Raw genomic sequence first — 20,040 nt, forward strand, 5'->3', positions numbered from 1 at the left:
GCTTGTTACAAAATAACTCTTATCTCAAAAGTAGACACTGATAGCATGCCACACCTTAGGAGCCAACACAGTGCTTCACTTGGGTCTTTTGATGTGCAATAAATGGGAAATGCACGCTGAATTCATAAGATTTAGAGTGAACGAGTGTGAATACTCATTAGTGGTTTTTCTATCCCATGTTCATCACAACTCAATGACAACACATTTACTCAAAGTATTTGCTGGAGAAATACTTTGGTGAAAGAGAACTTTTATTTTGAAACTCTATTCTCTTTTCTATATTTGTGAAAACATTATTTAGGTGTGTGTGTGTGTGTGTGTGTGTGTGTGTTTATTGTATGAACATGTACCACATGCTTGAATGAATTCACACACATCAAAAGAGGGCATTGGATTACTTGGAACTGGAGTTGCAAACACATTTGAAAAGCCAAGAGGGATTCTCAAATCCCTAGATATGAGAATATAGGGATTTAATCCCTAGATTTGGAATTAAATCTAGGGTTCTTCACCACTGAAACACCTCTCCATCCTTGAAGCTCCATATTTATGAATCATTTGAATATTTGAGAAGGCTCACTAATATGCTAATATGGGTTAAATCAAGATTATACATTTTTAAGATTTAAAATGACTATTTCCCTCTGTGTGTGTATGTGTGTGTACATGCATACATCCACACATGTGGTCGTGTGATTAGAAATCACTGGGATTCCATCAGAAAACTGATGGAAACTACTTGGCCTCTATGGCTTGCTTAATCTGGTTCTGCTTAGCTTTGTTTGTTTGATCTCCAACTCTGCTCCTCAGGCATCAGCCTTCTGACTGCTTGAGTTTGGGTGTGTACCTCACACCAGTTTAACTGCATTCTTAAGCCAAATTTAAAAACCAAAACCCAAATTAAAAAGGATCATGCTAACATAAAAACTTAGATTTCTAGGGACTAGGGTGTAACTCAGTGGAGTAGACAGGATGGGTCAAACCTTGGCTTCAAAGCCCAACATGGAGGTGCACACCTGCAAATCACAGCACTTGGGAAGTAGAGACAGAAGGAGCAGAAGTTCAAGGTCACCAGAGGCTACAAAAGGACCTCAGGGCCAGCAGGGGAACAGGAGACACGGTCTCAAAACTTCCGTTCATTTTCTAACACAATTGTCATGAAAAGTACTGGCATCTAGCTTTATACTTACTGCTATATTGTTTCAAATACGTTATTGTTTTATTGTTACAGTAATTTTAAAAGAATCACACTCTTTCACAAACCAAGTTCACATCCAGAATTCTATTCCTCAACAACATTTAAATGTGCATAGGCTTTGGTATAGAGCATAGACCTTTCAACCATATTTGAAATGGAAAAACAAAATACCTGTGTGTAGGGAATTGGTTTCACAAAGCACATACATGTATCTCACCTCACCCTACACATCCATCTCAATAAGTATGGTATCCAAGAAGAAAATGGGAAGTTTCAACACGTAATCCTTTCTGGGAAAACAGGTAAATACTTAGGGGAAATGACCTACGGGTCACAAGAATTATCTCCCAGCCCCACATGACTGCTTCACACCTTCGAAGTGGCCAGTCAGGGTTGAGATCAATTATAAACATAAAATGTACACTGAGTTCCCAAGACCTACAGTGAAAGAGTGGAAACTCTCCCTAGTGATTGTTCTATTACATGTTGAGATGAAAAGACCTACAGTGTACTTTGAGTTAAAGAAAACATTTTGAAATTAATGTCACCTATTTCTGTTTTGAAAGACATTTCTTTCTGTGTGGATTAAGGTGAGGGTGTATAAACATGTGTGTGCATGTGTTTGAAGGTTCATGCCAGTGAAAGCCAAATGAGGGCATCTGGTGTATCACTCTGCTTGTTTCTTTGAGGGAGGATCTCTCCCTGAATCTGGGCCTCATCTTTTGTCTGTCAGACTGAAGGTCAGAAAACCATAGCAATTCCCATATTCCATTCCTCCCTTTGAAAGTGGAATCCAGATGTTCTTGGAGTTGGGCCTTCTATGTGGATGCTGGGATGCTCAGGGATGCTCAGTCTGGCCTTCATCATTGCACAGCAAGTATGTCTGTTCCCCTATTATTTGGGGTAGCTCTAGTGGACTGCTATCTGAGCTTCCTAGAACTCATGGAAGAGTAAATCAGAGAAGAAAACAAAGTAACCTTAACTTCTGAGGCACTCTGAAATAGCTGAGTTTTGTTTGAACTCAGTGGCCAACCTCTACTACTAAAATGTAGTCAAAGGAACATGTCCTGTCACACACATGAAGAACATGACCGCCCCAAGAATCACAAAGTAAATTCTGAAAAGCTTTTCTCTGCTTGGAAAGTTACACGTCTACATGTATGGAAACCGGTAGGGTCAAGAAGCTCAGATGAGCCCGTGTGACATAACTGGAAGGAAATGCCATGAGGAAATGTCTAGAACACAGTAAGGAGTGGATGTATTTGCTTACCTGTTTGCTTTTGTGTGTGTTTATACGTGAGACAGAAGAATAAGTAGGGCTCACTGACTGTCAGCCTATCTAGGCACAATAAAAAATAAAATAAAATAAATAAACCTATAGAAAAAAAGATACATTATCGGTACAAGAAATCAAAGGGCTAAAAGGACAGTGTGTTCTGAGGGCTTTCCCCCATAAACAGTGTTTCCTTCCCTGTCTCAGAAGCAGTTTGTGAAAGGAATTCTAAGCATGGATTCCTCAGACTGAGACCTTCGTACTTTGCCAAATAACCCGGGGTTCAATTCTTCATATTTCTGAACCTCTTTTCCAATCTTCTTAAAATATAGTTTGGAGTCTATAACATATGTACTCCTGGGAAGAATGTGATAAGAAACATAAGAGGCAAGTGTACTGGGCGTTCATGAGGGCCAGAAAGTGTTGAGGACACACTCTGTGAATTGGCTCACAGGATTAACTCAGACACGGAGAAGTCTTTGTAGAAACAGCCCACTGGGGACTGGGCATAACAGACAGTAGCCAGCAGGGTATGGGCTTTAATTGTATATCAGTCCCAGTCTTAAAGCAAATGAAGCAGACTAGATGGCTTTACATCAGTGCAGATGACAGCGTGTCACAGAGATGGTACAGAGGATTTTTAAGGAGAGACTAAAAGAGCCTCAGAAATATACTCAAGCAAAGAGGCTACAAGACAGACAGCTACTGTAAATGAGTGCAGAGGACCTGGTGTGAAGTACAGGCACTGGCTTGCCAGGGTTCCTTTATTCCCTGCTTCTACAGGAATTATCCAGCTCCAAATCTCTTGCTCTCACGGGACTCATTCAAATAGCCAGGACTTAACAGAAAGCACCTGAAAGACTCTGGCTATTAGCTTCCATGATCTTTGATTTTATTCACCAGTTTTTAAAAGTATTTTTACATTTATTTTATGTGTGTTAGTGTTCTTTCTGAATGTGTATATACATGTACCAACTGCATGCTCTTCAACTATTGTTTTTTGAAATATATTTTATCTTACATTATGTATATGTAGGTTTATATGTGTGTAGATATGTGCACATGGATACAGAAGTCTGTGGATGCTGAGGTATCCTTATCCCTATGTAATGAAATTGCAGGCAATTGAGAGCCACGTGGGGTGAGTGCTGGAAGCTGAGCTTGGGCCTATGCAGAAGCATTACCACTGAGACATGTCTCTAGCCCTTTCAACATTTGCTTAATACAGTAGACACCCAAGGAATGAAGCATCAAATAAAAATCAAAGACAAATTCCAAGAAACTCTTCAAATACCAGCTCCAGAAGGCAAAATCCACCATTCAATGCTTGCTACAAGCTGTCAGGACTGAAGGACTCCTTGTGTATCAAGTACAGGCACACTGGTTGGGAAATCAGATTGCTGACACATCCTTAGACGGTATGGTAACAAGAGAAGGGCTCAGGAAACTAATTTTAGAATCCAAGTTGAGCAATGGGAGCCAAACAAGGTGTCCCTGCCTAGGAGAATAGGAGAAAAGGGAGGAAGTGGAAAAAGGAGGAGGGGGAGGAGGAAGAGGAGATGAAGAAGGAGGAGGAGGGAGAAGAGGATAAAAACAGAAATCTACAAGACTCTGAATAGATAGAAAATGAGTTGACATAGGCCATTCCAGCTTTCCTCAGTGATCCCACCTTCCTTTTCAAGTAGGAGTACTCTAAATGAAGGTAAGGTGGTGTGGGAGGGGTTGAAAGAAAATTGAACGTGTCATCAGAAACACTCACAGTGCTTTCTTCTAATCAAAGGTATTCTGTTTTTAATGGCACTATTCCCTGGGAACTTTGGAATGCTTTGTTTCTGTACATGGCAGGAAGTATCTTCTCTGAACTCATGGTTTAATGCATTCACCCATGCAACAATCGTAGCATGCTAGAATGACATTGGTAAATCGTCATGCACTGAAGGAAAGGAAGATGTCTCAGTTTGTAAATTAGCTGCTGGAGAACAAACTGAAGCTGGACTCTCTAGGCTACCTGAGACCCAGTCCTGCCAATGGTCTCCTCCATCAGTCATTCTGGCTTCTGCTCCTTCCTTAGCATAATTCGAAGTGAGTACTACCTGCCTCTTTAACCCCTCACTTCCTGTCAAAGACCTTTATACCCCTAGGAACCACCGTTCTTCAAGGAAGAATAAGCAACTTTAGGAACATATTTGTAGATTTTGCTCAATTTCTAATTCCCCTCTTTAGATATTATCTTAACTGTAGCCCAGACTAGCCAAGAGCTGTGACACTTCTGCCTCAGCAGACTGGGTGCTGAAATTAAAGGCACATGTCACCAGAGTCAGCTTAAACATTTTTTTTAATTTAATAAAAACTTATTTTTGTATAAGTTCCAAATAATTAAAGGGAAACATTTGAAGTTTGACAAATGTGTTCTTTTTTCTCATTTTCTGCCCTGTCATGTGAAACAGGTTGGTAATGAGCTCATGTGTGGTGTCTTGGAAAGTCAATGGCTAAGAGTTCTACACAGGGATGGGCGACACAGATAGAAACACCATGTGCACTCCCACAAGCCCTTCAGGAAGGGGCCCTGCAGGCCTGAGTGCCACTCACAAAGAACTCTGTTCCAGTGTTAGCCATGCAGTTTCCCAACCAGTGTCTTATGGGCCTCCTCTATTAAATATGTTCCAGAACATTCAACAGTACCATCACAAGGACAAAACCAGATCCCCAGGCTAAGAAAGAACACACCATAGGTCTGCCTTTCAGACAGATCTCAACCCTGTGCAGCAAACTTCTGTTCCATAGCTTTTCATTTCTTTTTCTTTAAAGATTTTCTCTCTCTCTGTATGCAGGAGGAGGGTGGCTATGTGTACTAGAATGAAGGTGTCTACTAAACCTTGAGAATTCCCCCTTGCTGTAGTTACAGACAGTTGTGAATCATCTGACCAGCTGCAGGAATGGAGTGCACATTCTCTGTAAGAACAGTACATGCTCCTAGGTTCTGAGCCATCTCACCACCCCCACATTATTCATAGAGAGTTTGAGTCTAATTTTTCTCTTGATGTGACTGACACCTGAAAGATAAAACATAGGCTTGTAAGGCCAGCACAAGGATGATAGGAGCGGAAGGAATGAAAGTTCCTAGCAAGCCCCAGCTACATAGCAAATTCAACACCAGTCTGAGACACATAGGACCTTGTCTCAAAAACTTCAAAAAAAACTTACAATGATCTTTAGCTAAAGCTCTACCAGTATTTAAGCTTAACGTGTTTACAGAACAGGAATCTTCATAAAATATTATAATAATGGTCACTGAGCATGCGCCAAGTGTTAGAAATATATCAGTGCTTAGAAGGTCCTGACACATGCCTTGGGATCCAGAAAGGTCTCCAGTATGTATCTTGGATTAGGAAACACATGGAAGTCATGTAACATGTAAACCCCATGGCATGTGGAATTACATGAAGACAGTCAGAGTGGCTGAAAATCCTTTGCTCGGATTCCTTGGTCTGGGAAATATACACAAAACCTACTGTCTTCTCTCAAATGCTACATAAGACAGAGGAAGTGGCATCTTGAAAGAAATGTGGAAAGACTCCATTAGGTAAGAATAGCTGTGGAGTTATCATCATTCTACAGTCAAAGTCCATGCTTAGACACCACCGCCTCTGCCCTGCTTTATATCAGCAGTCTCCTAAGAATGTGAGGTCAAGCTCTGAGCGCTCAGACAGAAGCAAGGGACCTCTCTGCTTTAGAGTTAAAGGCCCAGAAGGAGCCCCACTGGGCATGCTTGCTTACTGCATTTAAACTGGTCTTGTATCCTGCTACAAGAGTAAAAAATTTTGCTCTGCCAAGATCCCCTTGGATTTTGTGATCATATATCAAGGAGACCAAGACCCATTCCTGATATTGGGAATTGTGATAAAATCATTCATTTGCAATGTTCATGATGCTTGTGAGGAGCAGCAGTAGCAAGATAGCAATGGCGATTCAACAGAAGATCTTAGTGATGCTCTTGTTGAGAATGCTCTCCATGAAAGCAGCAGTAAACTGAAGAGGCACCAACTGAGATGAACAGAAAATACCTTAACATGGATCTTTAGACCTTAACATGGATCTTTCCATTTATTGGCCTGTGGCTAGTCTAGAATATACAAGAAAATCCAGTGATCAGAGTGGTAATGAGCAGTAGAACTCTGAGGCAATCTTAATTAAAAGTCTCTGTGAGTGAAGATGACAAAAATGTTTTCTATTTTGTGTGAGGTGGTTACATGAGTGTATACCTCTAGCAAAATTCTAAGGAATGCTTAAGGTGGTTTTGTACATCATGCCTGTAAGATTTGTTACATCATGTTATATTTGTGTTAGCCATCAGTAGGTGTGGTGGTTTGAACGTTCTTGGTCCAGGGACTGGTTTTATTAGTGGCATTGTTGGAGAACATGAGTCACTGTGGGGTTGGGCTCCGCATCCTCAAGGCTCAGAGAGGACACACCACACAGCCAAGCATCTTAACTAAGGAAAAACCAGGCCCACTGTCCTATGAGATATCCCCTGAAAGGCCCAATACAGGATGTGCACATTTGGGTAAAGAATGGACACAGTCTTTTATGTTTTCTTCCAGTCTAAGAAAAACAGGGTGAATATCCCTTATCCAGAAATGCTTGGTACCAGGAGTTTCAGAATTTGGATATTTCTGAAATGTTTCCATGTTTGCATACTGCTAATATCTTATGCATGTGGCTAAAGACTAAATACGAATTGCTGTAGCACTCATATGCATACACTTTACATATATAGCTTAAAGCAAAGTAGATAAACTCTTGATAATTCTGTGCGTGAATATTTCATATTGATGACTTTTCCAGAGGAAGTATCAAGTCTGTGCTTGGAGTGCTGCAAACGGAGAGTTTTGGATTAGTCAGGTTCAACCTGTAGTTCACAAATCAACGGCATCAGAAGCACTGAGAATGACTCAAGGTGTCAGTGCGCACAAGGATCCTTGAATTACAGGAATTACTGCCTGGAAGGGAGCAGTGAGGACTCTAGCAGGTGCGCACACTCTGTCAGTGGACATGTGTCCCCATGAGCAGCTGCCTTCAATCCCAAATCTGCTCACAAAGAATATAACCCCTGAGAACTGGGGTTGATCCCTTTGAGAATTCCTCTCTTTAAGGGATGTAATGTAATTTGGAAGAGGAAAAGATGTATACACCTACTGTGTAGGAAACTAGTAAACATATAGGCCAGCACCCTTTTAAATTGTTGAATTATGTGTATTAATATACGTGTAAATGTGTGTGTGTGTGTGTGTGTGTGTGTTTGAGCACACAATGGTTCATTTATAGGAAGGGTAGGATAGTTTTAGAATCTCTTCTACTATTTGGATCCCTGGGATGGAACTGGGATTGACAACAAGTGCTCCCACCAACTAAGACATATCACTGGCCTCCTAGCCCCAGTTTTGTAAAGGGTCACTATCGTAAATGTTTTCAGCTCAGTACCCTAAAAGCAGGTGTTTAGGACCAAGAACCTCTGTCAAGTCTGAAACTCAGTGCTGACAGCATAGCAGTGAGTGGGCATGGCTTGCTACAGTGAAACTCCTCACACCAGTGAGTAGGTTGCATAACCCGATCTCATTCTGGCTAGGGGCTGACCCAATCTAATGTAAATGCAGAAGTTTGAACACAGTATAAAGCCTTCCCTGGACAGAACAAATCTATCACACAGAAACAAAGAGCAAGCATGCAAAAGACCAATCAAAAGATCATAATGAGAACAAAACCCAGGAAAGAAGCAGCCAGCCCTGGAGCTTCTCTTTTCTTGCTCCGGGACATTTTTTTTTCCATGTAGGTGGGAAAGTGCAAAGGAGCTGATGGGGGTCCTAGGACAGCTGAGGAGTCAGCTCAGTGTCTTAAAACACAAGAAACTGTACCAAGTGGTGGTTAAAGAATAAGGCAGAGTCATTGGCTCACTTGTGGACCCACTGGCCCAACACTGACCCATAAAGGAATTCTTAACAAAAGCCTACTTTAAATATTTTCTATTGGCTGGGCACGGTGGCATGGTTTTTAATTTCATCACTCAGAAGGCAGGGGCAGTCTGAACTCTATGAATCTGAGGCCATCATGATCTACAACAGTGACATCCAGGTCCATCATATTTAATCCATTGGGAGTCTGTCTCAACTAAAAATACATAGATAAATAAAGAAATAACAAGGTGCAAAGGCTGAACAATTACAATGTAACATTCTGTATTTAAAAAGAATAGAGTCATGTTAGTATTTGTTTCTATTGTCAATGTAAGCCCTTAGTAAAGGACATCAGGAGACAGCATCAGAAGGTACGTTCTCATGTTTCAACTCCTTTTGTGACAAGGATGCTCATATCCTAAAGGAAACTGGAAAGATTAAAAACTGAGGTTTTCACAAACTTCTCACTAATAACCACGAATAGGTGTTAGAAAGAGAACACTTTCCCATGTGAACATTTTTGTATGTAAAGGAATCATTTTGTGACATGATTCGAGGACTATCTCAAAAGCCAAGGCCGGCAGACAGGGAGTAAAACTCTCCACCTATACCTGTGGCCTGTGCTCAGGTCAGCTGACCATTGTTGAAGGCAGCACATCTTTGCAGTAGCAATTTGCATTGCCTGCTTTTCAGGTTAGAGAGATTACAGTCTTACAGTGTTGAGAACAGGGATTTAATATTAACTGAGGGACAAAGCATACCTTTTAATTCAAATCACCTCAGCTTAAATAATGCTTCCCACTGTCTTTTAGGATGGAAAAATGAACACAGTTTTATGGGCCAACAAGATTGTCCCAAGTACAGTGAGGACATGGATCCTGTCTTAGCTCATGGTCTTGCATTAAGATTGATCTTAGGGCCTAAACAAAGTTATTCTGTTCCTCAAAAGAGACTATTTAAGCCTGGGTTTTGTGGCACACAACTGCATTCTAGCGACTGTTAAGCTTGAGGCAGAAGGACCAAAAGAACATGGCCACCAGAAGAGACGGCTTGGGATACATGACATTGTATCTTAAAAAAAAAAAACAAAAACAAAAAACAAGTGTTTAATTGCAAGCATGTTTATAAGCACCATCTCTTTCCTTTTTCTAGGAAAAGAACAAATTATTAGCAAACAGTGGACCTGGGTCACTTGCAAGAAAAAAAAATATGTGAGCTTACCTGGTTGAACTTGCAGTGAGGTGGTCAGTGTCTGTGTATCACCATCCCATCCTTTCATTTTGACTCAATGACAATAGAGACTGCTGTCACCCTCATCAACATCCTTGATTGTCAAGGTTGCATTTCCTCACAAGACCTGTCCCTTTGCTTAACTGTTTGTTTAACCACTAGTAGAGACAGAGTTGATCAGCCCAGATAAATGGTTGTCTGTGTGTATCAAAAGGATATGCCCCACTGTCCCCAATACATGGCTATGAGTTCATTAGACATGGGATAAGGACATGGCAGTGTGACAGGGTGACCCATCACCCTATGCATTTCTGTGAAATAATCCATGGGACCTTTGGAAAAGTGCGAGAAACAGAGAATGAGCACTCAACAGTTCCCTACAATTTTTTTTTTTAGACCTGTATTTCTTTCCCATTTTTCCTTTTTTGGCTCAGTTGAAGATTAAACATGATGCATGATGTATTGGAGACACTCACTCTATCAGCATTCCAGCCACAGCCTTTCTTTGCATTGTTTTCTTTGTAGAGTCTTGATAACTTAACATTTTCACTATAAATGATATTCTGTTAGCGTATTCCTCTTCAGTGTGGTTATGTAGTGGATATGTGTATGGACGAAACAACATACTGTACTTTATGTTCACGCTCTTTCTTATCTCTTTTCTTTTTGTCTTTTTTCTCTACTTCTTCCTTTCCTCCTTTTTGAAACAACACTCACTATATAGCCCTGGCTGGCCTAAAACCCACTATTTAGACTAGGCTAGCCTGGGACCCATAGAGATTCACCTGCCTTTGCCTTTGGACTGCTGGGATTAAATACGACACCTTGTTGGTTTGTTTTTCAGGCAGGATTCTTGTCCTGTAGCCCAGGCTGGCTTGCATTTACTATCCTCCAGCCTCAGCTTCCTGAGAGATAATATTACAAGCTTATACCAGCTCTATCTTTTTAAGTTTTTACATTTAAAACTTCTGTCCTAGAAGCTGAGCATGTTGATGGGTACCTGCAAACCCAGAACTCAGGAGGTAGAGAAAGGAGAGTCAAGTATTTAAGGACGGCTTATGTCTCTTGTGATCTTATTTCAAACCACCCATTCCTCTCCCTCTCAAAGTTACTGACAATGAAACCATTAATTTTTTACCCACCTCTCCTATACAACCAACAGAGCCAAGTTTTTGTTTGCAGTATTGTGTGCCTAAAGAGGACCCTTAGTAACTTCAATATCAATTCTCAGAAAGGGTTTAGAACATCATCAGGAGGGACTGAGGCTTTAGGGTCAGCATAGTAAGAGAAAATCTATGTAAGAATCCCTTATATGTTGGTAACATTCTAGACACTGAACAATACTCACTTATAAAGTAAAAACACAAAATCAGAAGAGTCTATCAAGAACTAAATTATATAACTTTTAAATTTTTAAATGCATTTGATGAAGTAGCAAAATAAAATCCTTATTATCAGTTGCCTTTAAGTTGGCATTTAAATGAACTTTGGGTATTGAGAATTTAGTTCGATGATCCAGTGCTTGACTAGCCTATGCCAGCCCGAGGGTTAGATCCCAGCACATGAACATAGAACAATGAACTGCCAGATTCACTAACTAGTCACTATAAGCAGGTCTAAGCTACGATTTTGGGACACGGTCTGAGAAAGTACTTTCCTTGTTGCATAAAGTGAATGTATAATTTGTACTGGGACATATATTACTTGATTTTGCCTAATATCTTTTCAGTATCACAAATGAAATATACTATTACAATAAAGTAATAGAAACACATGGTAAGAAGTGCTTTCTTCTACAATCCCACCACTGAGATTAGATTTTAGGATGTGTGACATCTGTGGGGACTCATGTCTATAATCTCAGCTCTTGGGGGGTAGAGGCAGGAACAGCGGATGTGAGAGATTGTCCTCAGCTATATAGAGACTCTGGAGCTAACCTAGGCTACCTTAGGTTTTGTCTCAATAAAATGCAATTCATTATTGCCACTTGCATCTTAGAATGTTTTCAATTAGCATGGTTTTCAATTAAAGACTTAAAATCATTTTTAAGGCACAAAGGTGTCAAGCGAACTCTGAAGTGTCCATTTGACTTCTTCTCCATCCCTCAAATGGAAAGCATGACTACTATTTCCTATAAACTTTTGATCATCACATACATGCACATATACTCACCCTTAAACTGTCTATCACATGCATATCGGCCCTGATCTGACATACTTCTGTGGATCATGTTTATTTAGGCATCACTTTTGAAATTCATACAGGTTCCATAAGTTCTTTGAACAACAGTACTGTCCTGGTTCTCTGCCCACTACTTAACCCACAATCAATACAGTCCACAAGATGTCTCTCTTCTTATGACAGCTCCAGGTTCCTCAGTACCCCCAGCTCACCTACTCCCTTATCTGTGGGAAGTAGTATAGCCCCTGACATGATAGCTTGAAGATGCATCATGATGTTGACCTAAAGGAAAATGAGAAGACATTTTGGTTGGCTGTGGCACTTGGTACATGGTGAATTAATAGTAAGGTCTTAGTTCTCAGAGAGCAACTTCTGGTTTTCTTGGTGATGTGACGCATGCCACCTGCTCTGTTGTGAGCAATCCATTTTCAAGTCCTTCATCCCAGGCTCTGCTGGCTCCTAGGAGTATAGGGCTCTGCGCCTTCCCAAGGACAGGAAAATCTGTCCTCCGAAACAACCTCCTCTTTACCAGTCCCTTCCTACTTATACCCATCGATCTTATCCCTGGTCTTAGTCCAAATATGGCAGAAGAGAGAGGGAGAGGGAGAAAGCTGAAGGCAAAGATAAGAACATGGAGCTTTCTGATGACAAGATATGCTTGCCCTCTGGTGGACAAGGCTCTTACTGCTCAATGGCCACAGTGGGTGGAAGCCTCAACCAACTTCATCCTTAGCAAGATGGACTGAGCAAGAATGTGAGGCTCTGTGCCTAAGTACTCATGCTGCCACACACAGTGACTGGGACCACACCTTCCTGAGGATGTGTATGAACACCTAGAAAAGCACTTGCTAGAGAGCCATAGCTTCCTTTTCACAAAGCTAGGAATGCCTGAGAGATAAAGAGCTCCTCCATGCTTTGGTTTCCTCCTTTGTTAATCAGCACTATGAATATTTGTTCAGATGTTTGGAGATTCTGTTGTGAAGGAGATGCTGGGCTGCTCACAAGCACCTAATCCTCACAGAACCCCTGAGGAAAAATTGTGGAATCCTATTGGTGGATTAAAGCTAGTGTTTAAAATTCCATCTTCAAGTTTTCAATTTTTAATTATTAGGATTTCATAAGCAGCCATGTATAATTGAAGTTATTTGGTTAATATTCCTCCAAAGATAATTCGTTTAGGTTTTTGTTATTATTGTTTTGGTTTGGTTTTTCAAGATAGGGTTTCTCTGTGTAGCCCTGGCTGTCCTGGAACTCACTCTGTAGACCAGGCTGTCCTCACACTTAGAAATCTGCCTGCCTCTGCCTCCCAAGTGCTGGGATTAAAGGAGTGCCCCACCACTGCCCGGCTTCATTTAATTTTATTAAAAACTTAGATATTTACTTTTTTATTTCTTTCTTTAATTTTTATTGCTATGTATAAATATAGAAATACAAACTGTTGGACTGGAAAGATGGCAGTTATTAAGAGGGCTAAGTGCTCTTCTAGAGGACACAAGCTTGATTCCAAGTATCCACAGGACAGCTCACTGTGATTCCAGTTTAGGGAAAATATTGCCCTCTTCTGGTTTCCAAGGGTACCATATGTGGTACACAGACATACATATGGGTAAAATACCCATACACATAAGATAAAATAATTTAAAATAAATGTAAATAAAACTTACTGAGTCTTTTTAAATTTATTCGTGTGTGTGTGTGTGTGTGTGTGTGTGTGTGTGTGTGTGTGTATGGCTGACCATTTTATACTGGATAACTCATGAGGGTGCTCATCTGGAGAGAAAACTCATTGTCCTTCTCTCGGCAACTTGCTTGGAGCTCTTCATCTAGAAACGTAATCTTCTGAGCTTTCCCACACCAAATTCCTATGTCAACTGTTGTTATTGTCAGGTTAGGCACCACACAACTGCAATCTCATACATGCAACTTCCCTGTCCTATATAGAAGACACAGAACAGTGTCTCAGTGGCCCCTGGTCCTCAGCTCTTATAATCTTCCCCACCACAGTTACATAATGTCCTCTGAGCATCGGATCATGGGTGGGATGTAGATGTACCAAGTGGAGCTGAGAAGCCCATAGTGCTTTGTCCCCTGAGTTTTGACCAGTTGTAGCATTTTGTTGTGATCCCCAAAAATTGTACAGAGAAGCTTCCTTGACGATATATGAGAGCTACAGTTATCTGGGTCTGCAACCCATGGGCCTAGCTTCCAACTTTTGCTCCTTACTCCACAAACCATACAAACATGAGCAAGCTTGCCTTCCAAATACATCAAGAACTTCCTTTCTTGTCTAAAAATTCAGAGACTGTCTCAAAGAGGGGAGAGTGCCCCATCTCCAGCCTGCTTGAAGCCAGTAACAGCTGCCATGAAGTCCTGTAAGTTCAGAAGGCTAAAGCCTTGGGCCTCTCGCTGCTTACACTAACAGCCTCTGTACTTGGAAGACATCAGAAAACTAATGCTGCAAACTAATGGCCAAATGCTGAGACTTTTTTTTTTGTATGGAGAAGTTTAAAAATTCATCATTTTATTGAAAGATGGCTTTAAAAAATATAAAGCCATATGCCCTCCCGGTCAGAGGCGAGGGGAGGAAACGGCTGCAAAGTGCCTTCGGCCAGCCAGAGGAGAGAGGTAAAGTTGAATGCTGGTGTTAAGAAGTAAGGAACTACGCCAAAGCCTCTGATCTCTGGGAACAGGTCATCCGGGACCACCCGACAGACTTGTTGGCCCTGAAGTTTTCCCACAATGCCTACTTTTACCTGGGTCATCTGGAGCAGATGCGGGATTCTGTGGCTCGACTTTACCCCTTTTGAACACCTGACATTCCCCTTAACAGCTATGTGAAAGTAATCTATGCTTTCAGACTGATGGAAACCAACCCTTATGACCAGGCACAAAAGCTTGCCAAAGAGGCTTTGTCTATAGAGCCAACGGACACGTGGTCAGTGCAGACTATGGCCCACATACATGAAATGAAAACAGAGTTCAAAGAGGGGCTGGAGTTCATGCAGCATTCCAAAGGCCACTGGAAGGACTCCGATATGCTCGCTTGTCATAGTTACTGGCACTGGGCCCTGTACCTGATTGAAAAGGGAGAATACGAGACCGCACTAACCATCCACGACAACCATATCCTCCCCATCCTGAAGGCCAGTGGTACCATGCTGGATGTGGTGAACAGCTGTTCCATGCTCTACCGTCTTCAGATGGAAGGGGTGTCTGTTGGCCAGCGGTGGCAGGCTGTTCTACCTGTGGCCAAGAAGCATACCTGAGATCACACCCTTCTGTTCAACGATGCTCACTTCCTGATGGCCTCGCTGGGTGCACGGAACCTCCACACAGGAGCTACTGACCACCCTGCAGGAGGCCAGCAAGTCCCCAGGGGAGAACTGCCAGCACCAGTTGGCGAAAGATGTTGGGCTGCCCCTGTGCCAGGCCCTTGTGGAGGCTGAGAACGGAAACCCTGACCGAGTCTTAGAACTCCTCTTTCCAATCCGATACAAAATTGTCCAGATCCGGGGCAGCACCTCTCAGAGAGATGTCTTCAATCAGCTGCTGATTCATGCAGCCTTAACCTGCACCTCCAGCGTCCATAAGAATGTGGCCCGGAGCCTTCTGATGGAGCATAACGTCTTGAAACCCAACTCACCCCTGACTGAACAGATGATCCGCAAGGCAGCCGCCCTCCATCTTATGCAGTGACAACCTTCAGGTCCTTGGCCTACAGCTCAGCACTGACCTCCTGGCGTTAGGTTGACTGCCTGGTTGGGTTAGGGTTAGGAAACAGCTGGGTCTGTTTGTCATAGGATAAAAGTTCAGTCCTGAGCAAAATTCTCCAAATCAGTAGTTTGGGAGAAATAGGGAACACAAGTTAATTTTGAATGATACTCAGAATTCCTCTCAGGGCTAACATGCATTTTTAAGCCTTCAGTTCCAAAGCAATGCTATCATTTGCAAGTGCCTTGAACATTGTATTTTCTTGTTCTCAAGCCACCAGGCAGTGAAGAGATGTAGCCAGCTCAGCTGGGAGGTTTAGAAGTATACAGCTGTGTACATGCACACACACTGCACTAGTGAAACCTTCCCATTTAGTTTCCTTATATTCTACACAGGCCCTGCTGTCCAATTTCCCTGGGGAGGAGTCCCAGTGAGCAAAGGCATTTCCTTTTTGGGTTTCTGTCTCACTGGCTTTGTTTGTCAGCCCCAGACTACTGCACCTGCCACCATCCCCAAAGATGAGGAGAAGGATGTCTTCTGCCTGCCTGGGGGATTTGGTGGTGCAAACTGGAGCTTCTCTTTAAACTGCACGTGGGAGCAAAGCTTGAGGGATGTGGCTTCCTTTGCTAACTCCCACTCTTCTCCTGAGTAGGGCTGAGACCCCAGTTGTCTTAGTTAGGGATTTATTGCTGTGAAGAGACACCATGACCAAGGCAACTCTTACAAAGGAAAACATTTAATTGGGACTGGCTTACAGTTTGAGAGGTTCAGTCTACTATCATCATGGTGGGAAGCATGGCAGCATCCCGGCAGGCATGGTCCTGAAGAGCTGAGAGTTCTACATCTTAAACTGAAGGCATACAAAAGGAGACTTCCTTCTGCTTGCAGCCAGCATGAGGGTCTCTTCTGCACTGGGCAGAGCTTGAGTATAGGCCCTCAAAGTCCGCCCCCACAGTGACACACTTCCTCCAACAAGGACATATCTTTTAATAGTGTCACTCCCTGTGGGCCATGTGTTTAAATTGATGAGTCCAGGGGGGCTCATCTATTTAAACCACTATACCAGCTTGGGGCTGCTCTGCTGTGGCAAATAACCAGATAACTGACATAGCTGCCACCAGGTTTAAACCTATGTTCTGCTTCTGTGACAAGGACATCCCTCCTGGAAGGGATGCAGTCTTGCTGCTATCCTCCAGAAGGGGTGGTACAAGGGCAAAGATGCTCCTCCCCCACCCTCGGGGTTCCTTCAGTTCCTACTTAAGTAGGGATGGATGGGCAAGTCCTGGGTGGAGAGGTGGGGGCAGGGTGGAGGTCTCCAAACAGGTGAGCTTTGCTCAGCCTGCTCAGAGTCCCTGCAGTCTTCTCAGGACTGGACAGGTTATAGTCATTCATTAAAAACAATTTAATTGAAATATATATACATAAAGCCCAGACAAAACTCAGCCTTCTGACTTTTTGTCAAATAAAAAGTTAGCAACACATAGCACAAACCATTCTGTCCATATAGAGTTCTACCAATGAAGGGTCATTTACACAGACATTCACTGCCTCACACAGTCCACTGCACTTTTGGACACAAGCTGTCACTGAGCTGTCTCGCTGGGTGTCGTATGGACTACTCTCTCATAAAAGGAAGGGAACAGACAGTGATGGTTAGTGGATTTTTAGGTTCCCAGAGGTAACCTTCTCACCTTCTGGAATTCAACTGAGTGACTAGGTGAGACCTACCATGCAGTAAGCACCTTGCTGGTTGCTTGGAATCCTTTTACTTTTGTATTTGTGTGTTTGAGAAGAACACTTGAGTCCATCCCAAACATCAGAGTTTGAGTTCCCTGTAAAAGACACCGCTGTGAAGATCCTGCAGGGAGACTGTGGAGGGATGAAAATGTATGTTTTAAGAGAAACATCAAGAAAATGTCTCAAATTCTCTCTCATCCCCTTAGTAGCCATTTACTAGCAACCCCTGCACCTCAGCTAACACCCTTGTGACAATGGGGAATGACTTCTGGAATGCACCGATACATTTTCACACAGCTAGCTTCCACCAACCCTGACGCTAAGACTTTTGAACATCTCAGATCTACAGAAGTGATTTCTGTGTTCTGCTGTGGCCCATCAGCCTGCTGTTCCCACCAGGGTACTTTATAAATGCAGTGACTTATGATTTCCTTTGTCCTAGTACTATAAAGGTTCATGTAACCTGTTCCACAGTGGGACTTGCTATTCAGCTTAAACTATGCTTCTAGGCCTTGCTTGCTCATATTTGCCTCAATACACCCTTCATTTCCTTAAAATAAGAGCTGCATTTCCCTGTTGCATTTATCTATTTGAGGGAAGGAATAAGGCTTAACCATGCCACTGGGCATATACCAAGGTCATAGGCCCATCACTGAGAGGTCACTCAGGCTCTTAGGCTTGGTGGCAAGCATCTTAATCCATTGAGACACCTCACAGAGCCAAGAGCTGTGATCTGAATAGCAAAGATAGAAGAACAAATGTTAAAGTGGCTCATAAAAAATTAAATCATGTCTTATTCATTTTGAACTCAAAAGATTAGTGTAATTATATCTGAAGACAGCTAAATCCCACATCGATCAATGGTAAAGGTTGTTTGGGAAGTTTTCCACTTCTGTTCCACATTTAACAAGAATAAACTGAGGCTGAGGGAGTATGTGTGAATATTACTCTCATTAAACATAAATAATAAGGCTACAGTAAAGGCCCACTGGTTAAGAGTGCCTATTGCTTTTGCAGAGGACCTAAGAGAGGTTCCAAGCACCCATTTGGGGAGGCTCCCAACCACTATGACTGGTGATGCAGATAATCCAACCGTCTTTGGACTCCTGTGTTCACACACACACACACACACACACACACACACACACACACATAGTCAAAAACAGACAGACACAGAGACACACAATTAGAAAAATTAAAACAAATCTTTTAAAATGATGATATGTAGGATCGTGAAAGGTAGCCTTGTTCCAGTTGCGCTAAGGCTCGAAACCCCAGTGACCCTAAAGGGAAGGTAGGTGTTTCACCTGGTTCCCAGGCACCAGGCTCCTGGCACGAGGCTGCAGCCCTCCATAGATTTGTGGCCATCAGTCATGTAAGGGCAACTCCCCAAATCCCTCCACAAGTAGAAGACTGACCTATGGTCATGTAGATTCAAGACAGATCTCCATTTTAATGAGGTACCTAAAGGCCTAGAAGCTTAACCAATAAACTCTCCTTCCCAGACACTCTACCCTGAAAAAGGTATTTAACCTCAGCTCCACCCTGAGAAGTGGGGTACAGTTTTACTCATCCACTATCCACCATGACAATAAATGTCTTAAAACCATGGACTGCTCCTGGTCTACAGAGTGAGTTCCAGGACAGCCAGGGCTACATAGAGAAACCCTGTCTCAAAAAACAAACAAACAAACAAACAAACACCCAAAAAACAACAACAACAAAACCCATGGACTGCCTCTTTTCACTGCTGTGGGGAGCCGTGGAGGCCTTTGCCTACAGACCAGCTGTCTAAACTCCCGCAGAAGGCCTCTATGAGCTCCTAGCCACAGCCTTGACCAAGCCAAGCCAAGCCCAAACCATACCACCACCAAACCAAAGACACTCCCCTCAGGACCAGCTGGAGCACTCTCCTCTTCCTCCCCACCCAGCCCCCGCTGGCCCCAGGCTAAATCCAGCTGGTGGGCCCCCACTCTGTTCTCACCTCTTCTGCAGCATCCAGCAGCATCTGGTTATTTGAAAGCCTGAGAACCAGATGGCCCTGGCCTCCCTGCAGGACCAGGGATCCCCAAGCTAGGGACTTCAGACTGCACTTCCCCACCCCTGAAGCAGTATCCCTCAGCTTTCCTACTGGCCCCACACTGGTAGGACAACAGTGTGGGGTAGGCACGGTCAAACTCCCCACATCCACATCCTGCCTCCCCAAGCAGCCAAGCCCTGTGGCAGAGCAGACGCCAGACCCCTTTAACCCTACAATGATATGCTCATAATAATTTTGAGATCATAAAGATATGTAAAATTATAAGGTATTCATGTTACTATATAAAATATTAATATAATACTAGCCTGTTTACTCTTTTTATATATTTATTACCTCTCTACAGTGGTCTATGAATTTGGCATATATCAATAAATCAAAGCCCTGTGGGCCCTCTTTAGCTTGTGTCTATGTGGAAAACAAATACATGTTTTTAAAAATGTAACCAAAAGGAGATTTCATCAGGGAACACTGCAAGGTGATGAATACTGTAATTATGAAAAAAAATATGAAAAAACTTCAAAGAAGCAGCAATGCAGAAGAGCAAGGGGGAGGCCGGGCATGGGACTCAGGAGCAACTTCATAAGGACTCATTTCCCCAAAAAGCTTTCTCTGCTTGTGACAGTCATTGCTAGGGACTGGGGGTGCCAGAACCTGGTGCCCTCTGAAGACTGTTGTGACTGCTAGGCTGACAAGCAAGGACACTTCAATGTCTGTTTCA

At 42.7% G+C, this 20,040-nt stretch overlaps 1 protein-coding gene across 1 annotated transcript; it reads left to right on the top strand.

Annotated features, from left to right (window-relative positions):
- Nucleotides 1–14,195: 14,195 nt before the first annotated feature.
- Ttc38 (tetratricopeptide repeat domain 38) lies at nucleotides 14,196–15,709 on the top strand. The gene is given in 3 exon segments (XM_028777682.1): nucleotides 14,196–14,205; nucleotides 14,486–15,158; nucleotides 15,160–15,709. Coding segments are annotated over 3 exon segments (1,053 nt in total). The 3' UTR covers nucleotides 15,530–15,709.
- Nucleotides 15,710–20,040: the final 4,331 nt, after the last annotated feature.

Source organism: Grammomys surdaster, unplaced genomic scaffold, assembly GCF_004785775.1.
Source record: "Grammomys surdaster isolate TR1022 unplaced genomic scaffold, NIH_TR_1.0 313, whole genome shotgun sequence".
Classification (NCBI taxonomy): domain Eukaryota; kingdom Metazoa; phylum Chordata; class Mammalia; order Rodentia; family Muridae; genus Grammomys; species Grammomys surdaster.